Source organism: Gekko japonicus, unplaced genomic scaffold (genome assembly GCF_001447785.1).
Source record: "Gekko japonicus isolate JY-2015 unplaced genomic scaffold, Gekko_japonicus_V1.1 scaffold350, whole genome shotgun sequence".
Lineage (NCBI taxonomy): Eukaryota > Metazoa > Chordata > Lepidosauria > Squamata > Gekkonidae > Gekko > Gekko japonicus.
In genome coordinates, this window is record NW_015160845.1 from 545,951 (window position 1) to 571,557 (window position 25,607).

The 25,607-nt window shown below is 48.3% G+C and overlaps 1 protein-coding gene across 1 annotated transcript in view; it reads right to left on the minus strand.

Moving 5' to 3' along the window:
* The window catches only part of GC (group-specific component (vitamin D binding protein)), a 173,726-nt gene that overhangs the window by 6,074 nt on the left and 142,045 nt on the right, over window positions 1-25,607 (minus strand). The window contains 9 exon segments of the mRNA XM_015420007.1: window positions 3,207-3,331; window positions 4,331-4,463; window positions 7,010-7,212; window positions 9,326-9,455; window positions 14,293-14,387; window positions 18,059-18,191; window positions 20,837-21,048; window positions 22,857-22,989; window positions 25,507-25,576. Of these exon segments, the coding sequence (XP_015275493.1) occupies window positions 3,207-3,331; window positions 4,331-4,463; window positions 7,010-7,212; window positions 9,326-9,455; window positions 14,293-14,387; window positions 18,059-18,191; window positions 20,837-21,048; window positions 22,857-22,989; window positions 25,507-25,576 (1,234 nt within the window).

Consider the following 25,607-nt stretch of genomic DNA (forward strand, 5'->3'; position numbering starts at 1 on the left):
AAAGGGCAGTCTTTCCCTGCAGTGGGAACCAAAGCAGCTGACATCATTCTCCTCTCCCCCATATGATCCGCACAACTACCCTATGAGGTATGTTAAGGTTGAAAGTGTGTGAATGGTCCATAATCCCCCAGGCAGCTTTTAAAACATGAACCTGGGACCTGCACACCATCTTCTGAAGCGCTCTCTGTGGCAGTAATGGGGTGACTGCTGGCACCTTTTCCTATCTTTTTTTGCCTTGTGGTATTCTGCTTGTGGTGTGATCTGTCTTCTTTGTGATGTGGCATGATTGTGTTATTGGGTTTATTTCTTTTGAAGGGGAAGTGATGTGTTCTGAGTGAGGACATATTTTACCTCAGAATACAGTAGGTTCCATATGCAACTGGCAATTCTAACTGCCTTGGGGAGGGGGGGGAGTTTGAGGTGTGGAATGGAGTGAAGTCCAATCAGCTTCCTTATGCAAAAGACCTTGAAACGCTGGGCGGGACTGCACAAAGCAGCCAGTCAACCCAGCCAGCGTCTTCTGACTGACAGTTCTTGCGGCCAAACACTAAAGGTGTGCATTTGGAACATTGGAGCCCACCACGGCTTTATATATAAGGGAGAGATGTGCTGATGGCATATCGTACATCAACACTGAGATACAAATAAACATCACAGTAACTGTGCTCACAGGGGCTGATAACAAAGTATGCACATAAATCCAACAGGTCAGTTCTCCTTGTTTAAGTGCAGTAAAAGTCCCCTCCCATCTGGAGGGCTGCCAACTTCCTGGTGTCACCTGGAGATCTCCCACTATTACAATTGAGCGTCAGACAATCAGGATCAGTTCACATGGAGAAAATGGCTTCTTTAGAGGTGGACTCTCTGGCATTATACCCTGCTGAGGTCCTTTCCCTCCCCAAAACTTGCCCTATTCTGGCTCCACCCCCCCCCCAAATCTCAAGGTATTTCCCAACCCAGAGCTGACAACCCTCCTCCAGCTGTGCCCGTGTGCACTGATATAATACTCCAATAAAGAAGAAGAAGAAGAAGAAGAAGAGATTGGATTTATACCCTGCCCTTCACTACCCAAAGGTGTCTCAGAGTGGCTTACAAACTCCTTTCCCTTCCCCTCCCCACAACAGACACCCTGTGAGGGAGGTGGGGCTGAGAGAGCTCTTGACAGAAACTGCTCTTTTTCAAGGACAGCTCTTATCAGAACTACGGCTTGCCCAAGGTCATCCAGCAGCTGCAAGTGGAGGAGTGGGGAATCAAACCCGGTTCTCCCAGATTAGAGTCCACACACTTAACCACTACACCAAACACGTGGCGGATAACGCGTGGGGGGGGGGGAGGTGTGGCTATTTGCGCCGTCACAATTTGACCTATCCTAGGGCGATCAGACATGACGGCGGTGTACCGGGTTTCTTCCCGTGGGTGCGTATTTCCAGCGCGCTCCAACGAGGAAGCACAGAGGCAAAAGGAGCGCGTTGGAGCGATCACACAGAGCAAGTCCGTCTGTGGCCCGTCGCAAACCATTTGAGAGTGGACTTTCACAGGTACTCCGCTTCTTTGGCTGACTGCTACGGGTTGCCAATGGGAGTGGGACGCCAGCCAGATGTGTCTGTTTGATCGCGCCAGTCAAATCCGGCCGGCATTTGTGAGTATCCCATGGCAAATTCTGCGTGTGATCGGGGCCTTGATATGTCACAATAAGTTCTCTGTTTGGTGAGGCTCGATCCAAGCGCAGCGCAAACAGGATCTTGATAAATCAACATGGACAGTCAGGTCAAGATGGCTTTCTTGCAATGTGTTTTATTAACTTCAAGAGGCCAGTCAATTGCACATCAGTGAAAATCCGTGGCAAGCTGTGCTTGATCCAGTTTTACATTTAAGTTTAGAAATCCTCCTGGTTGAACTGGAATTGAGGAACCCTTGAATATGGCACAGAGAAATTTGGGAGGAATCAACAAGAACAAAACAGGGGAGAAGAGGAAGCCATTTTGGTGCCAGCTTCGGAGGTTAGGAGCTTGGGAGTGCTCCTGGACCTCACCTTAATGATGAAGGCCCAGGTGGCAGCCACTGCCAGATTGGCCTTCTATCATCTTCGGCTGGTGAGGCAGCCTTGACCGCAAACGACCTAGCTACAGTGATCCATGCGACAGTCACCTCGAGGCTAGACTACTGTAACGCTCTCTACATGGGGCTGCCTCTGTTGCAAATCCGGAAGCTGCAGCTGGTGCAGAATGCTGCGGTCAGGTTGTTGGTGGGCGCCCCTAGGTGGGAGCACACTTGACCTACGCTGAAACCGCTGCACTGGCTTCCTATAGCATACTGGATCCACTTCAAAGTGCTGGTGCTCACCTTTAAAGCCCTACATGGCCTGGGTCCGACATACCTGAGGGACTGCATTTCCCCACATATTCCCCAAAGAGCACTTCGGTAGGGGTCACAACACCGGCTGGTGACCCCGGGCCCTAAGGAGGCCAGGCTTGCAGCAACGAGGGCCAGGTCCTTTTCAGTGGCGGCTCCTATCTGGTGGAACGAGCTCCTGGAGGAGATCAGGGCCCTGCGGGACATTTTGCAGTTCCGCAGGGCCTGTAAGACGGAGCTCTTCCGCCAGGCATATGAGTAGGAGCTGCCCCTGCTATTACCACCACTGCTCCTCCATAGAGTGATACTGACGGAGGACCGTGCAACACCCAATCATGGCCCTAGTCTTCCCCTCTGCTACGCAAAATGTGGGGAATTTTCTCTTTTCTTGCATCCTGATGGAATTGAATTTTTAGCTGCATTTATACATTTTATATTGTATATTATATATATGCACTTTGTGCTCATGTAAGCCGCCCTGAGCCCCTTCAAGTGAAGGGCGGGGGGTATAAATGCAATGAAAATAAATTTAAATTTTTTTTCTCCAGGTCAGTTTGGCCAGGGATACTGGAGGGGGTGATTTTTGCCATCTTCTGGGCACAGAGCATGGGTCATTGGAGGGGGGGGAGGTATTCGTGAATTTCCTGCATTGTGCAAGGGATTGGACTAGATGACCCTGGAGATCCCTTTCAACTCTACGATTCTATGAGATCTGCTCATTTGCGAATTATTGTTAGGTTAAACTGGGGGCAAGGGGGAAATGATAATTTAATAATTTATTTGGATTAATAAACATCTAACCACTGCACTGAATTCAAAAGCCACCCCCCTTTTTCCTAGAATGTAATACTTACTTTTTCTTGAATTCGAGGAATGTAAGATGTGTATATTGGGAACACAGTTCATTTCCTTTGGAGAGCAAATCGATTATTTGTTGCCTCGCTTGTGGTCTCTGGAGTTCAGACACAAAAGCGTAACGCTGCATTAATGACCAACGCGTTAAGCAAAATCAACCATTCAATTAAAAGAAAATAAAAATCATACTGCATAATTTTTTTTCCTGATAGGAGCCATTCAATTCTGTGGGAGGACGGAAAAGGGTAGTCCCCAGGGACCTTGTTCAGACAAGGACCCAAGCCATCCAGGGACCTTTCCTCCAACATTATGGCCGCTAGTGAGTGGGGCTATGGTCTGGTGAACTCAGACCAGGTATAGTGGTTAAAGTGTCAGACTATGATTTAGGAAATCTGGGTTCGAATCCCTATTGGCGCCATGGAAGCTTGCACATTCTCTAACCTCCCTTAGAGGCAGGCCTGTAGCTACAGTGGTGCAGTCTGGGGCTCTGCCCCCTCAAATGTGAGACAAGCCCCGCAACACCTGCTACCCCTTGCCCCCTCCCTCCCCTCCTGTGACATTAAGAGGGCCCTCCAGCTGATCGGTGGGAGCATGTGGCCGCCGATCAGCTGGGCCCTTTAAATTTTACAGATTTAAAGGGTCCTCCAGCTGATCAGCGGGCCCTTTAAATCTTGCTGGAGGGGAGGGAGAGGGGCAGCTGCCGGCCGCACACCTTCCCTGAACTCCAAAAGCAATTTTGGGAATCTTTTAAATGCTGTTTTTCTAGCAGGGGCTGCCCGCGCCTGAACTCCAAGTGGCAAAATCGCTGCTTGGAGTCAGGGACGGTGTGTGGCGACCCCTCTTCCTCTCTCCCCCCTCCCTCCTCCCCCTCCCCTGTTGCCCCACAAAATGTCCCTATGTCCCACCAACCCCAAATTTCTGGCTACAGGGCTGCTCAGAGCGTTCTGGTGAGGACAAAAAGGAGAAGAGGAGAATGGTATAAAGTGCGTTGGATCCCCTTTGTGTTGAAAGGTGGGATATAAATAAAGTAAACAGACAAGTCTGTGGTAAAGATATGTCCAATGAAGGCATAGGGCAGCCGGGTGGGGGAAGAGGACGCTGGGAGCACATTTTTGTGTATTACCTTTAGACCAAAACAAGCTTTGGGGTCGGCGTCACTGCAACAGCTAGCCACAACTTCTCTAGACGACTCGTGGATGACTGAGAAAAGCGCCTCCGGGGCATAGGTGAACCTCCGAGCAATCTCAAATAAATAGCTGTAGGCAAAAAAAAAAAAAAAACCCCAAGAAAATAGCCAATATTTCCGCCTTTGTATCAGCCAAAGGTATTTTGCAGTCTGTCTCTCTTGTTGAGAGTCAGGGGAGAGAATTGAAATGGAGACATCGGCTCTTTGTTTGGATGCAAATTGCCTGACCCCCGTGCCCTGAGAGCTGGGGTGATCAACTGCTCGCCCAGTATGGCAGACAGCCCCCATAGCCGGAGACAGTCCTCAGTGGTAGCCATGCTACCGCATTCTGGACCAATGGAAATACTAGAACATTTTCAAAGGTGGCTAGGCCAGTTTGGTGTAGTGGTTAAGTGTGCGGACTCTAATCTGGGAGAACCAGGTTTGATTCCCCACTCCTCCACTTGCACCTGCTGATGTGACCTTGGGTCAGTCACAAGCTCTGGCACAGCTGTTCCTAAAAGAGCAGTTCTCTCAGCCCTACCCACCTCACAGAGTTCTCTCAGCCCCACCCACCTCACAGGGTGTCTGTTGTGGGGAGGGGAAGGGAAAGGAGTTTGTAAACCGCTCCAAGTGAAGGGCGGGGTATAAATCCAATCTCTTCTTCTTCTTCTTCTTTGATCAGAGCAGAGATCACTATGGCCAGACCAGTAGTCTGCTGACCTCTAATGCTGGCCGTGGGAAAACTTCTCTTTCTGATTTTCATGGAAAAGGAAATCACAACAAATACTTTTACTGACAGCCCTTCCATGGGAAAACCATGTGGTTCTGGATATCCGGGGGGTGGCTATATACCACACTATATACCACACTATGGTCCCAGTCACACGAGCGGGATGATCCGCTGCCGAAGGGAGGCAAATTAGAGCTGGTGCAAAAAGAACCACGGGAGCACGATCCAACGTGCCCCCGTGGCTCTGTGCTCCCTGCTCTGGCAGCTGATCACATGTTGTGCAGCAAACCGGCAATAACACAGTTGTGCGTATGCGTGGGACGGGGAACGGTGCTGGCTGCAACGGGCTACCAGCACTTCCCCGACCAGATGCCTTCCGTTGCCGCACATAATCCGGAAGGTAGTGCTCTGTTGCTACTACCTTTTTGATGGGCATTTGTGGGCCGAAGGGACGGCTCGGGGACGGGTGTGCGCTGGTTTCCAGATGTTGCGGTGTGTTTGCGCCTGCTTGATGCACCCCCAATCTGTCCCTCTTGTGGGGCAAATCCTCCCGTGTGACCGGGGCCTATATACCACACTATATACCAGCACTATACCACACTGGCTTTCTGTCAGCTATGCTGCCATATAGTTTATTGGCCTAGGGTTCGCCTGCCTGACCTGTGTACAAGTTGCTGCCACATTCCTTTCCTCTCGCTTCTCCCCTTGTTATCTCTGACCTTGTATTCGTGCCTGTGTAGTGTCTCCACTTTAATTAACCGTAAGACTGGTTTCGTTTCTCAGCCTCGGTTCAGTTGGGTCATCAGTTACTTTTTCCCGCCCGTGGGAGAAGGGGCGATCGGCCCACAGGTGTGGGGGGGACCTCTTGAATTCCCTATATCATTGTATGCCTGTTCTTGGGGTGGCTGAAGTGGAACAGTAGTAAGCAGCCAGGCCTGGATGAGACATGGTATCAGGTTGCCCAGTGGCAGCTGTTGGACCTGGCTTCAGTGAGTCAAGGGTCAAAACAGTCCTGGAAAGAACCCTGCCCTCTTTCACTGACAGAAACCAAGGCTTGAAGGCTAGCAATACTGTTGTGGTTGCCTAGGAATGGCCACTGAAGGCATTCACTTCTTAAAACTACAGACACTGCTTCTATCATTTTGAGGTTTTTAACCCTCCAGTGCATTTTTTTAGATTTCAGATTTTTCTGCAAACTTGGGGCTTTTCTCAGGTCTGCAGAAAGGTAGGTTTTGTCTGTTCATGGCCCCAGTTTTTGAATTTAAGTATTTGTTGATGAGGCTATGTTGAGAATTAGATATATTGATATTAGTAGTTTTGAAAATGAAACCAGAGGGTGTTAATACTGATTAACAAACATAGGGTACAAGAGTGAACTGAGGTCTTGGGAGGAGAAGGAGGAGGAGAAGAAGAAGACAAAGAAGAAGAAGACAAAGAAGAAGAAGACAAAGAAGAAGAAGAAGAAGACAAAGAAGAAGAAGAAGAGGAGGAGTAGGAGGAGATTGGATTTGAACCCTGTCCTTCACTACCTGAAGGAGGAGGAGATTGGATTCAAATTCAAAACCTTTATTGGCATAGATCATAAGCATACACAGTCGCCATTCAGATAGTGGATTAAAGGAGATTGGATTCATACCTCGCCCTTCACTCAGAGTCTCAGAGTGGCTTATGAAAAAAAATCCCTTCCCCTCCCCACAACACCCTGTGAGGTAGGTGGGGCTGAGAGAGCTCTTTCAAGAACTGCCCTTTCAAGAACAGCTCCAGTCAGAACTATGGCTTGCCCAAGGTCATCCAGCAGCTGGAAGTGGAGGTGTGGGGAATCAAACCCGGTTCTCCCAAATTAGAGTGTGCACGTAAACCACTACACCAAACGGGGGAGGGAGGAAAATTCTGAATCTACTTACCGTACTAATTCTTGACGTTCCTTTTCTGTGCAAAGGTCTTCGTCCGCTGGTTTTTGAAAATCTGGAAGGTGGGGAGTTTTGGCCCATGGGAGCGAATAGATGCAGAAATAGGCCTTCATTTTGTTCGCATTTGTACAGCAGTCAGCAAACCTTTGATCTTTGGTGGAGAGCCGACTGCAGATTTTGGCGGTATGCTCCACGAACTGGAAAGGAGGCAGCCAATAATTTCGTCATGCCATAGAACCAAACATTTTTGTTTACGTCAAACAGGATCTGCATTGTTTAGCGGTAAGTTAGAGACCCAGTGTGGTATAGTGACTAAGAGTGGTGATCTAGTCTCTGGGAAACCCAGGTTTAACAATAAAACTTTATTCAAATACATTAGGAGGAGGAGGAGATTGGATTTATACCCCGCCCTTCACTACCCAAAGGTGTCTCAGAGCGGTTTACAAACTCCTTTCCCTTCCCCTCCCCACAACAGACACCCTGTGAGGTAGGCAGGGCTGAGAGAACTCTGACAGAAACTGCTCTTTCAGGAACAGCTGTGCCAGAGCTTGTGACTGACCCAAGGTCTCACCAGCAGCTGCAAGTGGAGGAGTGGGGGAATCAAACCCGGTTCTCCCAGATTAGAGTCTGCACACTTAACCACTACACCAAACTGGCAGGAAGCAGGAAACCAGCCAGGGAGGCAGTGGGGCCCTTGGATGACCAAGGGGTAAAAGGAGTACTGAGGGATGATAGGGAAATGGCTGAGAAGCTGAATGCAAATGGAGCAGCCATTTTCTCCAGCAGGAGAACTGATCTTAGAGATCTCCAGGTGCCACCTGAAGGTTGGCAATACTAAAGGAAGGGCCAGGTTTGTTGAAGGGCTTCAGTGAGATATAATCAGGGCTATTTTTGGGCAGGAACGCACAGGAACGGAGTTCCGGCTGGCTCCCGAGTTGGCCACGCCCAGCAGGAACTCATTAGCATAATAGGCCACACCCAACAGCAGAAACTCATTAGGATTGGCTACATTAGGGGTGTGTGGCCTAACATGCAAAGGAGTTCTTGCTACAAAAAAAGGCCCTGGGTTTTGACCACAGACAAGGTCAACAGAATAAGAAGCAAAAGGTGGGTGTGGCTGGATGACCACACTTCTGGTAACATGGGGGTGCGGCCTAATGTGCTAATGAGCTGTGCTGTCAGGGGTGTGGCCCAATATGCTAATGAGTTCCTGCTGTTGGGTGTGGCCTATGATGCTAATGAGTTCCTGCTGGGCTTTTTCTTCAAAAAGAGCCCTGGTATAATGCCATATTGCTCACCCTCCAAAACAAGCATTTTCTTAATGGGGACTGATCTCTGTAGTCTGGAGATGAATTGTAATTTAGAGAGATGCCCAGGCCTTCCCTTTCCTCGCAACCCCTTTCAATTCCAAAGCTGCTTCCCGTTTAACACTTTAACGGATTAACAGTTTAACTGAATCCCTGCTAATGCCTCACAGAGCCTCTTGGGACTCCCAACTTGGGAGTTGTAGTTCTAATTCCCTTTGCTATGGTTGTAGTAAGGCCAGCTGAGAACTACAACTCCCAAGGTGCAGCACATCAAAAGTGGGGTCGTTAGAATGGAGGAGCAGGTGGGACAGGCCAATAGGACACCAAGGCAGCTTCCCCAGTGGCCAATGGGAGAGTGGGTCAGTCATCACCAGCACGGCTTGCCTTTTATATATATATATATAAGACTAGAAATAATGCCCATTGCAGAAATAAATACAACGGGATCTAGAAAGAGGCTCTGGGAGAGTGCTCTGGCTTTGGGCAAACAGTGTCAGTTTCCTGTGGCGACCTCAGCAGGGTTTAATGACAGAGTCCACTGTTTTCTCCAGAGGGACTGATCTCTGCTACCTGAAGAGCATTTGTATGTTTGAGTTATCTGTAGCCCTCACCTGGAGAGTGGTAACCATTGTTACCCATTCTCCTCTCCCCTATGAGGTATGTTATGCAACTGAAAATCCCAACTGCCTTGCGGGGGGGGGGAGTTTGAGGTGTGGAATGGACTGAAGTCCAATCAGCTTCCATATGCAAAAGACCAGGTTGTCGCAGCAGTTGTGGTGTGGGCGGGACCTGGGCTTTGCCTTCTGATTGGTGGCAATATATGCTGAGGAGCAGTGCCATCAGCCATACACTAAGGGAGTGCATTTTAGACTTAGAACTTTGGCACCCACTATTCAATTATATATAAGGAGAGATACCCTTCCACCAAGTGAATAACTTGCCAGAGATCTGAACGACAGCTCCTAGTGACTTGCAGAGGCATCTTTGGCTCCGCAACACCCACCTCTTTCTGGACGGTGTCACTGTCTGTGGAGTTACAGGCCCTGGAAAGTACTTCCGAAGCATCTGTGGCTAGGGCTACGACATCCTCCAATGAAGCGTTGGTACTTTTCTGGGCAAACTTTATGAGATAGCTAGATGTGGGCCAAGACAATGAGACTTGAGATTAGTTTTGCCACTCCAGAAACCATCTGATTGCCACGCCTAAGCCTTTCTAATAGACCCTGGTCGGACGTACGCTGTAGATTTAGATGCACTAATGCATCTAGGGGATCATCTGCACATTCTTGTATTTGTCTCATGACCTCTGTAGTGTCTGTTCCCAGGAGACAGAACTTATGGACATACGTATGGTCTGTAGATGAACCGATACCAAAAAGACCACTTAGGTTAACACAAAGTCCTGAAACTGAGTAATTGAGTCCCCATATATATACTGCCTTAAAGCCGGGCTCTTTTTGTAGCAGGAACTCTTTTGCATATTAGGCGACACACCCCTAATGTAGCCAATCCTCCAAACCCTTACAGTAGCCCCTGTAAAAAGAGCTCTGTAAGCTCTTGGAGGATTGGCTACATTAGGATTGGCTACATTAGGATTGGCTACATTAGGATTGGCTACATTAGGGGTGTGTCGCCTAATATGCAAAGGAGTTCCTGCTACAAAAAGAGCCCTGCCAGTCCCCTGAGTAACTTTTCATGCCAACTACCTAAAGCTTCGTAACTGTTCATGGAGACACCAATAAAGACACCAATGAGACCTTAGGAAATTAACCAGCACTGAAAAAAATAAACAAGTCCAAGGTAGAGGGCTTCTTGTTAAAGTTCTAATCCCTTAGTGTAGGCCAGACACACCCCTAATGTAGCCAATCCTCCAATAGCTTACAGAGCTCTTCTTACAGGGGCTACTGTAAGCTCTTGGAGGATTGGCTACATTAGGGGGGGTGTCACCTAATATGCAAAGGAGGTCCTGCTACAAAAAGAGCCCTGGTAGGCCCATAGCCACAGTGGGGCACCTCGGGGCCAGGCCCCCTGACTTACTGCCCAGGCCCCCTGACGTCCTTTATTTTATTTTCCACATGCGCCACAGCCTTGCTGCGCTGAGCCATCGCCCTGCCCGCCGTCACCCTTGCCTATCGCCTCTCTCTTTCTCTCTCGTCGCTTTTAAAAGCCTTGACTCTCTCATTGCTCCTGACACAAATGTTCCCTCTAAGCTGAGTTAGTGTGAGCCAGCTCACAGTTTTTTAGCCTCTGGCTCACACATTTTTGTCTTTGCTCGGGAAGGAGGTGGCTCCAGAGCAGACTGATTCATGCAGCATCCAAATTGCTCGCTCACAACTTTAATGCCAGCCGCTCACAAAGTAGAATTTTTGCTCACAAGACTCCGCAGCTTAGAGGGAGCATTGCCTGATACAGCCCGGGTGTGTGTGCGGGGGTGCCCCCAACTTATTTAAATGCCCCCCGGAGTAAAAAATCCCAGCTACGGCCCTGCCTTAGGGAGGAGGGGGCGTCTGAGAGAGGAAGTATGAGTGTTGTTATGATACACGGACTTGGGCTGACTCTGGACGTCATTGGAGCAAAGCAATATCGATTTTCTCATCACTTGTTGTAGATTTTCCAGGCTGAATGGCCGTGGTCTTGGTATTGGCACTACAATAAACAACAAAACAATGCAGCACACAATACAAAATGGCAAGTAACAGCAAAACAACTGTGTGCTGAAATACCCGCAAGAGTACATATACAAAAAGAGACTTCAGCAAAGTGAACCACATATGTAATCAGCAATAAATCTGTACATAAAACCCATCATAGGAAATATAGAAGTCTACAGAATGCATCAAGTCCAAAGTAGATATCCAACACTTTTCCTAGGTAGTATACAGTGTTTCAGACTTCTGTTCCTTCCTCAGGAACAAAGAGCCACAATAGAAAGTCTCATTCCAATTTCTTTAGGCTGAATACTCTGAGGAATTTTTGGTCCTGTTCTACATAGTAGCAACCTTGAGAGGTGCCCTTTCAAGCTTAGGAGACCTGGCCCATAAAGAAACTGAACAATATTGTCTTATAAAGAACATAAGAACATAAGAGACGCCAATGTTGGATCAGGCCAAAGGCCCATCCAGTCCAACACTCTGTGTCACACAGTGGCCAGAAATACCAGGTGCCATCAGGAGGTCCACCAGTGGGGCCAGGACATTAGAAGCCCTCCCACTGTGGCCCCCAAACACCAAGAAGACAGAGCATCACTTGCCCCAGAGCCCCTATCTATACCTTGTGGCTAATAGCCACTGATGGACCTCTGCTCCATATGCTTATCTAATTCCCTTTTGAAGCCGTCCATGCTTGTAGCCGCCACCACTTCCTGTGGCAGTGAATTCCCTGTGTTAATCACTCTTTGGGTGAAGAAGTACTTCCTTTTATCCGTTCTAACCCGACCGCTCAGCAATTTCATGGAGTGCCCACGAGTTCTTGTATTGTGAGAAAGGGAGAAAAGTACCTCTTTCTCTACCTGCTCTATCCCATGCATAATCTTATAAACCTCAATCATGTCACCCCTCAGTCATCGTTTCTCCAAGCTAAAGAGCCCTAAGCTCTTTAACCTTTCCTCATAGGAAAAGTGTTCCAACCCTTTTCTGCAATTTTCCAAAGCTATAATATCCTTTTTAAGGTGTGGTGACCAGAACTGCACACAGTATTCCAAATGAGGTCGCACCATTGATTTATATAGGGGTATTATGATATTGGCTGATCTGTTTTCAATACCCTTCCTAATGATCCCCAGCATAGCATTGGCCTTCTTTATTGCAGTCACACACTGTCTCGAAATTGGAATGAGACTTTCTATTGTGGCTCTTTGTTTCTGAGGAAGGACCAGAAGTCTGAAACACTGTGTACTACCTAGGAAAAGTGTTGGATATCTACTTTGGACTTGATGCATTCTGTAGACTTCTGTATTTCCTATGATGGATTTTATGTACAGGTTTATTGCTGATTACATATGTGGTTCACTTTGCTGAAGTCTCTTTTTGTATATTTACTCTTGCGGGTATTTCAGTACACAGTTGTTTTGCTGTTACTTGCAATTGGTCCTACAATGCTAAGACCACGGCCATACAGCCGGGAAACTCTACAACAACTAATGAACTCCGGCCGTGAAAGCCTTCGACACCCCATTTTCTGCTCCCTGCTGCTTTGACTCAGAAATCCCAGTTTTGATTTTGCTTCTCCCTTGTGCGCATTGAATCTATGACACTTAACTTTTTTTGCCTCTGAACTCTTCAATTATGGCATGTGCATTTTCCAATATCAGTTTGGTCAACAACTAAGCATGGCACTGTTATGTCTGCTGACCGCCACTAAATGGCAGCGTACTTCACAGGATCTTGGATCCTTAGGAACAATAGGGACTAGGACCCTGAAACCTCTAGCGGTCACCAATAGGAACTTTGGCAGGAAGTTTAAACCCACCAATGGAACCTGTGGGTGGTCCACAGAGACTGTATATAGTTGGCCCTCTGGCCGTTAATGTTATGTTATGTTGTGTGCTAGTAAACATGAGCTGAATGTTTCCTCATCATTCGATGCGTCCAACCCACTACACAACAGAAACACTGTAGTATACATAGACAGAAAGACGATGTATTGTCTACTCAGACTGGCTTTGGCTTTCCAGGGATAGACCACGATGGGTAGCTGTGTTAGTCTGTCTGAGCAGCAGAAAAGAGCAAGAGTCCAGGAGCACCTTCAAGACTAACAAAAATTTGCGGCACGGTATGAGCTTTTGTGAGTCACTGCTGAAGAAATGTGCAGTGACTTATGAAAGCTCATAGCCTGCCAGGTATCGGTCTTTCACATCATCTACTGCCAGATCCTTTAACCTGAGATGTTCACAAGCTGGAGTGTGTCCAGAGGAGGGCAACAACGATGGTGCGAGGTCTGGAGACCAAGTCTTATGAGGAAAAGCTGAAGGAGCTGGGTATGGAGGGGAGATGACTGAGAGGTGACATGATAACCATCTTCAAGTACTTGAAGGGCTGTCATTTAGAGGATGGTGTGGAGTTGTTTCCTGTTGTCCCAGAAGGTCAGATGGGTTGAAATTAAATCAAAAGAGTTTTTGGCTAAACATTAGGAAGAAGTTCCTGACCAAGTGGCTCCTCAGAGTGTGTCCAGAGGAGGGCAACAACGATGGTGCGAGGTCTGGAGACCAAGTCTTATGAGGAAAAGCTGAAGGAGCTGGGTATGGAGGGGAGATGACTGAGAGGTGACATGATAACCATCTTCAAGTACTTGAAGGGCTGTCATTTAGAGGATGGTGTGGAGTTGTTTCCTGTTGTCCCAGAAGGTCAGATGGGTTGAAATTAAATCAAAAGAGTTTTTGGCTAAACATTAGGAAGAAGTTCCTGACCAAGTGGCTCCTCGGTGGAGCAGGCTTCCTCAGGATGTGGTGGGCTCTCTTCCTTCAGAGGCTTTTAAAGCAAAGGCTGGATTGCCCCCTGACAGCAATGCTGGTTCTGTGAACTTAGGTAGATCACAAGGAGGGAGGGCAGGAAGGGTTGCATCAGTGCTTAGTTCTCGTAGCCCTTTCTTACATGCCCGGGGAAATGGTGATCGCCACTTTGGGGTTAGGCAGCAATTTCTCTCCAGGCCAGTTTGCCCGGGGATCCTGGAGGTTTTTTGCCATCTTCTGGGCATGGAAGAGGGGTCACTGGAGGTTGGAGGGGGAGGTCTTTGTGAATTTCCTGCCTTGTGCAGGGGGTTGGACTAGATGACCCTGGAGGTACCTTCCAACTCTATGATTCTATGTGGGGGATTGAACCTGGGTCCATCTACATACCAAGAGGCCATTCCACCATGAAGCCACGGCCCTGACATATCTGCCTAGGTTTTCAGGGAGAACAGGAAGCACTCATGAGTTCCACATTGAACATCTCCAGTCCTGACCTGCCACGAATGTAGAAGGTATCTACCAACCTGAGCTTGGTTTTTTCTTTCCCCAGCAAATCATAGTGGGCGCATGCTTTGTTGGACACACGAGTGAGCATCGCAAGGGACCTCCGGTTCAACTTCTGCAAGGTGAAAAGGATAACGATTCATTAGACCAGGGGGTTTTCAACCTTTTCGAGCTTGTGTCAGCAAGCTGCAAGTGTTTTTCTGCTTTCACTTTCATGTACATTCCTCTCCTTGCACTTAATTGCTTTGCGACAGCAACACGTATCTTTCAAGGCCGCTGGAGGAGAGCTGCTGGAGAAGTTGCTTGGCTTATCCCTCGGACAAGTCGTGGGAAGTTTTACCTGTTATGCTTATTAGTACCGTTAGTTCTCAGGCCTAATGCCGTGCATGGGAACTCCCGCAATTGGGTCTTGCTGATTTGAATGTCCTATATCCTGCCATGCTCTTTGATTACACGTCATTCCTAACAGTGTTCCTGTCAATGCACCTTTAGCATCAATAAAAGTAAAACCTTTCTGTAAGCGTGTACTTCGTTGTTGCTGTGGGGACCTGACAGCTTGTGGGCACTTATAAAACTCTGGGACAGGGTATTGGGTGCAGCCATAAAATAGGTGTCATAAAATGGCTGCTGCGGGAGATGGAGCCAGTCACAAAATGGCGGCCACTGCTTACCTTCATGAAGCAAAGTGAAGAAGGAACTGTCATGTGCCGGCTACTTCTCAGTCCTATCAGTCCATCACAGTTTCTGGTTCACTTTTCTTCATGTTATATTGACTGTGATCCCTTTAGATTGTCACTGCTGACCTTCAGTCACACAGTGAAGATCTTTGTGATTCGCCGGCAGTTGCTGCCAAAGCAACGTTTTAAAGAAGATCTGCACAGCCGAACGTATCTCCAAATAGCCAGTCAGAAACCTTGCTGGCTGAGAACCCCGCTCGGCCTCACCCACTTTCTAAAAACACTTGGTTGGCACCAGGAAAGGAGTTGCTGGGGACACCATGGGCACAAAGTTGGGGGACGCTTGCATTAGACAGAGACGAACCACTTGACAAAGGCAGTGGCTCGAAGCAAATCTGGAAGTGCACGTGAACTTCCAACAAGCTGCAAAAAGGTAGCAAAGCTCACAGAACCCTGCCTTGGAATGGAGAGAGCTCGGTTTTCCAATTACAATATTCGGTTCCATTTGGTCTTGCCGACGAAGATTCGGTCCTGGACCTGGACATCCAGAGTGGTGCGGTTATGGAAGGGTGGGAAGTTCATCCTTAGAACAACATACGTAAAATGGGAAGAAATTGCTCTCAACTTCCCAGAGGAAGCCGATGTAGATGTGGCATCTATTCCATGCATTGGTCTTAGGGACTGTTCATGGACAGGTGGATGGATCTGTTCTGCTAACAGTGGAACCTTCCCTGGCACGAGGTACTTTCCCCTGTCATGAGAAGCTGTTTTCCTGGGCCTTGTCCTAATGAAAGGATGCTTTGTGATGACACTATGGAGAGCCATCTTAAGTAATTCTCTCGGAGAATTGGCATAGAATCACTAGGTACAGAGAGGGACAAAACCTGCTGAGGGAAAACCAGCATGGCTTCTGCAAAGGGAAGTCCTCCCTCACCAGCCTTTTTGGAGTTCCTTGGGAAAATGAACAAGCATGTAAATGGTGACGCAGTTGACATTACACACCTGGACTTTCAAAAGGCTTTTGACAAGATATCTCACCAAAGACCCCTGAGTAAACTTAGCAGTCATGGGATAGGCAGATGGGTTCTCTTATGGATTCAAAACCGGTTAAATGACAGGAAGCAACGAGTAGGAATAAATGGGCAATTCTCATAAGCGGTGGAGTTCCACAAGGATCTGTATCGGAGTCAGTACAATTTATTTATTTATTTATTTATTTATTTATTTATTTATTTATTATTTACATTTTTATCCCGCCCTCCCCGGAGGCTCAGGGCGGCTTACACGGCATATCGCCAAATTCATACAATAGAACAATAAAAACATTAAAAATATTAAAACACATCACAGTCATAAACAAATTTTTGGTGCTCCTCTTCTAAAAAAACAAGATGGCCGTCTCCTAAAATGTCCCATTCTCACCCAAGGTGCCTGCATCATGATGACCCTGTACAGAAATCATGGGGCGTTGGTGGTACAATGGCGATGGCGGCTCCTATTCGAACGCCTGGCGGAAGAGCTCCATCTTGCAGGCTCTGCGGAACTGTGCTAGGTCCCGCAGAGCCCTGATCTCCTCTGGGAGCTCATTCCACCAGATAGGAGCCGCCACCGAAAACGCCCTGGCCCTGGTCATGACGAGTTTAATTTATTCATCAATGATCCGGAACTAGGAGTGAGTAGGGTAGTGGCCAAGCTTGCCGATGACACAAGATTATTCAGGATGGTGAACACCAAGGTTGACTGTGAAGAGCTCCAAGAGGATCTCCACAAACTGGGTGACAATGTGGGCAACAATGTTGTTAAGTGTAAGGTGATGTACACGGGGGAAACAAATCCCAACTTCAAGTACAGGCTAATGGGGTGTGAACTTGCTGAGACTGAGAGGGGAAAAGATCTTGGGGTCGTACTGGATAACTCCATGAAATACTATGTCCACTTCTGGTCACCGTATCTCCAAAAGGACATTGCAGAGCTGGGAAAAAGTGCAGAGGAGGGCAACCAAGATGATTGGGGGCTGGAGCCCCTTCCCTAGGAGGAAAGGCCGGAGCGTCCGGGACTTTTCAGTTCTGAAGAGAGACCACTAAAGGGGGGGGGCATGATAGAAGTTTACAAAATTATGCATAGAGTAGAGAGAGTTGATAAATACTCCCAAAATACTAGTACTGGAGGGCATCCAATGAAGCTGACGGGCAGTAGTTTCAGGACAGAAAAAAATGAAATACTACTTTACTCAGAGAGTGAGATCAAATGTGGAATTCACTGCCAGAGGATGGAGGGATGGCCACAGGGATGAACAACTTTAAAAGGCGATTAGATAGATTCATGGAAGATAAGTCTATCAATGGCTACTAGCCATGGTGACTGAGGAGAACCTCCACGTTCAAAGGCAGTCAATCTCTGAATCCCAGAGCCAGGAGGCAACATCAGGGGAAGGCCTCAGCATCTATGCCATGTTGTTGGCCCTCCAGGGGACCTGGTTGTCCACTGTGTGAGACAGGATGCTGGACTGGATGGACCCTCACTGGTCTGATACAGCAGGGCTCTTCTGAGGTTCTCCTCAGGGGAAGGCCTCGGCCTCTCTGCCCTGCTGTTGGCCCTCCAGAGGAACTGGCTGGCCCCTGTGTGAGACGGGATGCTGGACTAGATGGTCCCCTGGCCTGATCCAGCAGGGCTTCTCTTACGTTCTTTTGCTCTGAAACTCTCTAAGGGAACACATGAGTGAGAGATTCAAGACCTCCCCCCCCACCTTCCTGCTGCAATTGCTGGTCTACTTTCTACTGCCCCCTAGAGGTAGTCTGGCAAAATTGCAGGAAGATTTGGCCTCCCCGGTGGCTTCAGCACTGTCATTGCCTCGACCCATGTGGTTGTGTCTGCGTGACCCCCATGTGCGGCTAGCCATGCCACAGAGTGGGACAAGCTGTTCAAAGACAGTGGCTGGGGGGAAAAAAAGACAGCGGCTGACGTGACGGATGCTAAGCCTCTATTCACTGCCGCTGCTGGGATCTGGCAGTCCTTATAGTCTGCTAGACTTATAGTTGGGGAGGGGGGGGGAGAAGAGGTTGTCAAGGAAGCACGGCACATTTTAAATGCAAAAGAGAAATGCTCAGACCTCTTTTAAGAAGCACGGCGTGGGCGTGGCAGAGGCACAACATGTTGCAACCATGGACAGGTAGCTCGTTGTGGAGGCAGCCAGCACGGGCAATGGGGCACTGCTGTAGTCCGCGGAATACTCATAGAGATATCTAGAAAAGAGACCACAAAAGAAAGGTTAAGGGAGTGCTATATAACAAATGATATGGACCTGCGGTGGCTCAAGTGGTTAAGACGCTGAACTGCAGGCTGTGGAAGGTCAGTAGTTCAGCAGTTTGAGACCCGGGTGTGCCGCATGACGGAGTGAGCTCCCGTCTCTAGTTCCAGCTCCTGCCAACCTAGCAGTTCGAAAGCAAGAAATTGCAAGTAGATAAATAGGTACCACTTCGGTGGGAAGGTAACAGCGTTCCGTGCTCCTTGGTGTTTAGTTATGTCGGCCACATGACCACGGAAACGTCTTCGGACAGCGCTGGCTCTTTGGCTTTGAAACGGAGATGAGCAACCCTAGAGTCGGACTCGACTGGCTTTCGAGCAAGGGAACCTTTACCTTTATATAACAAATGAGGCCAGCCGGCTTAGTAAAGATCTGAGGCGGCTCCATTCTTACTGAGTAAAATGTAAAAAAAAAATCATACAGCTTGGAAGCACAGGAGCTTCACGCAGTATCCTTGATCCTCCACATTTCCTGGTTAAGGGCGGAAAATGCTGTTCAAACAAATGACAAAGATGACCTGACTCCAATGGTCACCAGAGAAAGAAATTTTACTTACAAAAATAGAAGCACAACTTAGATGACATATCCGTGTAGGTGTATTTAACTTATCGTGAACAGATTAACTTTCAGAAAGAGGTTAACTTGCTACAGCTCCGAGCCCAGGTAAGAGAGAGAAGAGAAGAGAGAAGAGAAGAGATCGGATTTATACCCTGCCCTTCACTCGTAGTCTCAGAGCGGCTTACAATCTCCTTCCCATTCCCACAACAGACACCCTGTGAGGTAGGCGAGGCTGAGAGAGCCCTGAGAGAACTGTTGAGAGAACAGCTCTGACAGGACTATGGCTTTCCCAAGGTCATCCAGCAGCTGCTTGTGGAGGAGTGGGGAATCAAACCCAGTTCTCCCAGATCAGAGTCTGCGGACTTAACCACTACACCAAACTGGTGTAGGTCCTATATAAGAGGTTCTATATAAGATGAAACAGAAGGCAGGCAACAGACGAAGAGGCTCAAAATCCTACCAATGAGAGGGTGGGGCCAACTGCCAAGTATACCGAATTAACCCTTTCCCTCCCGATTCCTCTTGCATGCAGAGTTACAATATCCAAAAATTCTAGCCAAGCATAGTGCATGGGACATCATTTGTACACAAGAGTTATAACAGGGGTTAGGGTTGCTCTCTAGATCTGCTAACAAGGACAAACTCTGCACACACATTCAAAACAACCATTACAACACCTATCAAAACTAATATACCTAGGGGAACATTTTATCACTTACTAACTAAACGTAGGACTGAACTGGGTAATGAAGAATAACCTACCTGTATGTTACTTGTATATGTATTTTTATTGTGAGAATAATAAAAATTAAAACAAAAACAAAAACGAGTTGCCGACCTCCAGGTCGTATGTAATACGAAAAAGCAAAATATCAAACCGTGCATAAATAACGAAAAATATATATTCAACAGTCAATGAGTATGATACTCTAAACCTATACGAATAGAGTAGTTTTTCAAAAATAAAATATAATAGAAACTCAAAAGTACACGGTCCAAATACAAAAATAGTCCTATTAATCCACCTTCAGAAATAGTCCCAGTCAAATTCCTCAAACAGTGAAAAGTCCAAATATAGATGTTCATAATTCCTCTTCAAAAAAACTCGCCTTGCTGCTTGTGCATCTGCTTCAAGTGGTCTTACGTACATAAAGAATGAAAAAGATGCTGTGAATTATTCAGTACTGGAGCTGGACGATTTTGGTGCTCCACTTTTAAGGAAGCACGGCGATAACGGCAACTCGAAGCCGGCGGGGCCGTGAAGTGGATACACGAGTGGCGAGACGAGTTTTTCAAAGAGGAATGATAAACGTCTATACTTGGACTTTTCACTGTTCGAGGAATTTGACTGGGACTATTTCTGAAGGTGGATTAATAGGACCGTGTATTTTTGAGTTTCTATTATATTGTATTTTTTTTAAAAAAACCCACTCTATATAGGTACAGATTGTCATATTGAAAGCTGAATATCTATTTTTCGTTATTTATGCACGGTTTGGATCTTCCACCATTACAACCGATCTCCGGGCAACAAAAATGAGTCCACTCGGAGAAAATGGCCGCTTTGGAAAGCGGACTCAATGGCCTTAGACCCCACCGAAGCCCTCATTTCCCCAAACTCTGCCTTTCTCAGGTGCCACTCCCCAAATCTCCAGGTACTTTCCAACCCAGAGCTAGAGCGTCCCCCGTGTGATGTGCACCGGGCATGTTGGGAGGGACAGGGCTCTTTAGGGGCGGGGCTCTCCCCACTGGCTACCTGCCAGTTCAGACCCCATCAATGTTCCAAGTTGGGAAAACTCCTGGGGATTTGGGTGTGGAGCCTGGGGAGGACAGGGACTTCAATGGGGCACAGTGCCATAGAGCCCACCCTCCCAAGCATCCCTCTGCAGTCTGGAGATGAGCTGTAATTTCAGGGGATCCCCAGGTCCCACCCGGAAGCGGGCATCCCTACTTGTGATTGTTATTGTCAAGGGGGCACTTCAAGAAATGGCCCTGTTAAAAATGAACTTGCTTTATAGAACTTGCCTGTCTTGAAAGTCCTGAGGATCCCTGGCGAAGGCCTCGCAGGCTTCCTCATTTGATGGCTCCACATATGTCGGGAACTCTTTAGGCTGGTGTTTCAAGGCGGCCAGGCAGAGCTTCCGTTCCAGGCCCTGCTCCGTACAACAGGCCGCTATCCCCGGGTGCTTGGGGAAAGGAGCAGTGTCATGGCAAGATCTGGCAGAGAGAGCTAAAGACTGGTGCGGGTGGGAGAAGAACAGGAGAGAGAGAGAGAGAGAGAGAGAGAGAGGTTGAATCTGCATTTGTTTTTCCCACCGGTGTCCCAGCCTTTTGACTCCATCTTCAAAAAAGCTGTCTACATTTGGTGTCGTTTTCACACCTCGAGAGTGCTAGCATACTTTTGCACGTCCACATATGTTTATTGTCCTTTCCGGGCTCCACTGTCATTGCACCTCTGCACTGCTTTAAAAGAATCTTCTCCAAACAACATTCAAACAAGCATAGAGAAAGACGGCGTCACAGCAGCATGAAACTAATTTAAAAATGCAAGTGCAGATTCGACCTTGAGTCAGCTGCAGCCGCAAGTTATCAGGGGCGTTTAGAAGGGTTGCCAATCTCCAGATCTATGGCACTATACCATAGTCCATGGCATTATACCCTCCCCAAGATCCACCCACCAAATTTCCAGGTATTTCCTAACCCATGGCTGACAACTAGTGTTCCCTCCAAGCTGAGTTAGTGTGAGCTAGCACACAGTTTTTTTAGCCTCGGGCTCACACATTTTTGTCCTAGCTCAGGAAGGGATGGCTCCAGAGCAAGCTAATTGATGCCAAATCGCTCGCTCACAACTTTAATGCCAGTAGCTCACAAAATAGAATTTTTGCTCACAAGACTTCCCAGCTTAGAGGGAGCATGGCCTGACAACCCTAGCCTTTGGGTATAGTTGGAGATGCACAATCTCTGGAAATTCTGAAGCCATGATTGGGGGGGGGGAGGAGGAGGACTTTTCAATGCTAACATTCAGTCCTCACATATGTATTCTCAACAAGGAGGATTATAAATCCTCTATATTTTAGTGTATTTCTTTTTCAGAATCGTAGGCCCCAGTCACACGAAAGGTTTTGGGCCAAGAGAGGGACGAATTGGGGGCACAGCAAACGGGCGTGATCCCACTGCAACATCAGGGAAATGTTGCGCAGCCGTCCCCGATCCGGCCCTTCCGGCCGAAAACCCACATCAAAAATACACCACCTCCAGAGGAGGTCTTACCGGAACAGCCGGGGCAAGCGCAGCCATGGGATCGCCAGCGCGTCCTTCTGCCGGCGCATCCTCGGCTCTTGGCCGAACTGTGCATGCTCACACATGCGCAGTTCGGCAGCCTCCTGTCGCTTAGTCCCTGGTCTCCCCGGCATCTGATCGTGCCGGGGAGCGATTGCGAGGCGGCTCACGGGATCTGTATGATCCCGCCCGTCCTTTTCCCCCGTGTGGCAGGGACCGTATATTAGAATACTGAATGAATGTCTGCTGACAACTTTACATCCCGCTCAAAATGAATTGTCAAGTGCCCTCCAGGAGTCCTCTGTACCTCAGAGGAGATAATTAAGATTCTGTTACTTCCCACAATGAGGAAAAAAACACCTTTAGACATTTATCTGCTATTCTGACATATTTATTGCTTTACAACTGTTGACCTGATAACCTCAACTTGTTCTTTAGTTTTTTGCTTTGCATAACTTAAACACCATCATGTCACCTGTTAATTTGCTGTTAAATCCCTGTCTATAAGTTTAGAACCTTACCTACCATTCCAATGTATTTGAAAAAGTATGCATTGCACATGAAAGCTCATCCCTTGAATAAACCTTTGTTGGTCTTAAAGGTGCCCCACTGGACTCTACATTTGTTCTACTGCTTCAGACCAACATGGCTGACTACCTGGATCTATCTTCAAAGAACAAGTTAATCTGTGAGTTCGTAAGCCCGTTAGGGCGGAAACAGGCTGTATCCACTTCTATCACGATGGGGGGGAAATACAGAAACATACTTCGTTCTCATAGCAATCAGGATCAGCTCCTTCTGGGCAGCATTTCTCTGCAATGGAGACAAAGTCTTTCACGACATTAAGGATTTCCTCAAATGTGGCATTGGAATATTTCCTGCTGCTCGCGATAATTGCCCTGTGGACAAATAGACGTGAGGGATTCAAGGTCATACTCAGGGAAATTGTTCTGCTCCATCTGTTCCCTTCTTTGTGAATCTTGTTAATACACAGAGGAGGATTCGGTTCAAGTAGGGTTACTGGCACGGTTTGGGGGGTTGAGTTGCCAGATCCAGGTTGGGAAATTCCTGGATATTTGGGGGTGGAGTCTGGGGAGGGCAGGGACCTCAGTGGGGTACAAGGCCATAGACTCCACCCTCCAAAACAGCCATGTTCTCCAGGGGAGCTGATCCCTGTAGTCTGGAGATGAGCTGTAATTCTGGAGAATCCCCAGGTACCACCTGGAGGCTGGCATCCCTAACTGCAAGTGAAATCTGAATTTTAAAACTAATGAGAGGCAGCCCCCCCCCCAGTTTATTTTCTTGTCTCTCTCTTTAAATTGCACCGTCCTTTTCCTTTGTCTGATCTGAGAGTTCTGGTATTATTTATTTATTTAAAACATTTTTATGCCCACCTTTCCACCCAGTTCAGGATTTCCAAGGTGGCAAGCAGTTAATACATTTTTCAAAAATGAAAATGAATTATTTAATAAAAAATGAAAATGAATATATATATATATTGCCCTATATAATCTCCTTATAATTCTGTTTTGGGATGAATGTTCCACATGCTCCCACAGCATTTGGCTCCCTCAGTTGCCACTTGGAAGGTCTGCCAATCTCCTGGCTGCATTGCCTTGCTGCATTGCCTCAGTCCTGCCCGCAGAGCCAACGGCCAGTGTTTCGATCTCAGTCTGGAGGGAGCCAGTGAAGGGGATGGATGCTCCGTTGGGCAGAGGCTTAGTAGGCAGCCCAGTGTGGTATAGGAGAGCTCCCCACTGATTATGAGCAACGGGTATTCCCTTTTCTCCTCTGCGCTTCCTCCTCAGGTGTTCCTTTGTTGGTCTTTTTTCCTCCTGGAGGGAGTAGCAACCCCTCCATGGCCCAAAAGGGAAACAGAGGAGTGGCCACCAGGAAGGATGCTGAAGGGCAGGGGCCTTCATAAGGCGACCCTGACAACTGGCCAGAAAGGAGAAGGAGGCAGACCTAGGGAGTGGTGGCAAGCACAAGAAGGACTCACCTTTGCTTCCCCTCGTGGCCTGTTTCCCTTGGCCGCAAGGCCGGGAGTTCCTCATGGAGAGAGCTCAGCAGGTGGTCCCACAGAGAAAGCTGGCCACTGCCTTTTAGAGGCTCCCCCTGCCTTCCTTTAGCAGCAGCAGCAGCAGCAGGGAGGGTCTGGCTAAGAGGAAAGGAGCTGCAGCTCCTGGAAAGCCAAACGCCAGGAGGAAGAGCAGGAAGGAGCTAGTGCCTAAAGTGCTGCGGGAGCTGCATGCAGCACTGTGGGCAGAGCACGAAGTGCAGGCAGGAGGTGAAGGAAGCCCCGGCAGGAGCCGCCAAGGGGCTGCCAGGCAGGCAGGCACGGTGGCTGGAGGAGCTCCCGCGCTCGCTTCACTGAGGCAGCCGAGCACCTTGGGGAGGCCTGTCAGTCAGCGGCCACCTCCCTTTGTTGAGAAAGAGTGGACCAGGCACAAAGGCTTCTCCTCACACCTGCTCCCCCCCTCATTGTTTCTCACGGAGATGCTGCTGAGCGCTCGCTTTCTCCCCCCCCCCGGCCAGGGCTCTGCAGAGAGAGGGCTTCCACTCTCGAGGGAGGGAGGCGGGCGGGTAAAAGACTCTGAGTGCCCCCTTCATATGGGGGAGGTAAGTTTGCTACCCTTTCAGTGGTGATGCGCTAAGTACAGGCACGACGACACCCAGAGGCAAGGCTTGTTGCACCTTTAAAAGACTCGCCAAGGAGGAGGGCCAGACCGACATCTTGCTAGCGCTCATTGTATTCCTTTTACAACGAGCTTTGCTATTAGTATATATACACTGGATCTGACCCACTGACTTCACAGAAGGGTTGCCAGCCTCCCGGTGGTACCTGGAAATCTCCTGGAATAGCAACCTATCTCCAGATGACAAAGATCAGTCCCCCTGGAGAAAATGCCTGCTTCGGAGGGTGGGCTCTATAACATTGTACGCCGCTGAGGTCCCTCACCTCCTCAAACCGGGCCCTCCCAAGGCTCCACCCCCGCCCCCAAATCTCCAAGTATTCCTCAACCCAGACTTGGCAACTTGACTTCACATACTACTTAAAAACAGGGTGATAGCTACCTAGTATGTTGTCAGAACAGGAGATTTTGTTAAGTGCCAGTCCTGGCCATCTCCAACTCTCCAGTTCTTCTTGGCTCCAGCCAGTCTTGCCAGAGGAGGACTTGGCTCCCTGGCCTGATGGGTTCGCTCAAACCACCCCAACCTATCAGGATCTTCTTTGCTCTGCCCCTCCCCAAGGCTGGTAGTTTTGAGCCTGAGTGTTGTCAGCCTACACAAAGGAAGGGTGAAATATTTCATGATCTCCTTTACGTCGATAGTTTTACAAATTGTAGCTGGTGAATGCTAGCAAGGCTGAACGTATGAGTAGGACCCCGCTCAGGGGAAGTCTTCAGGATACATACCCAGCTCGGAAGTGTTCTTTCCCTTAGCTGTTGAATTCTCGACAGACTTTTTCTCTCATGTAATCTCGCCCTGGGGGGGGGGGAAAAGAGCAAGGAGAATA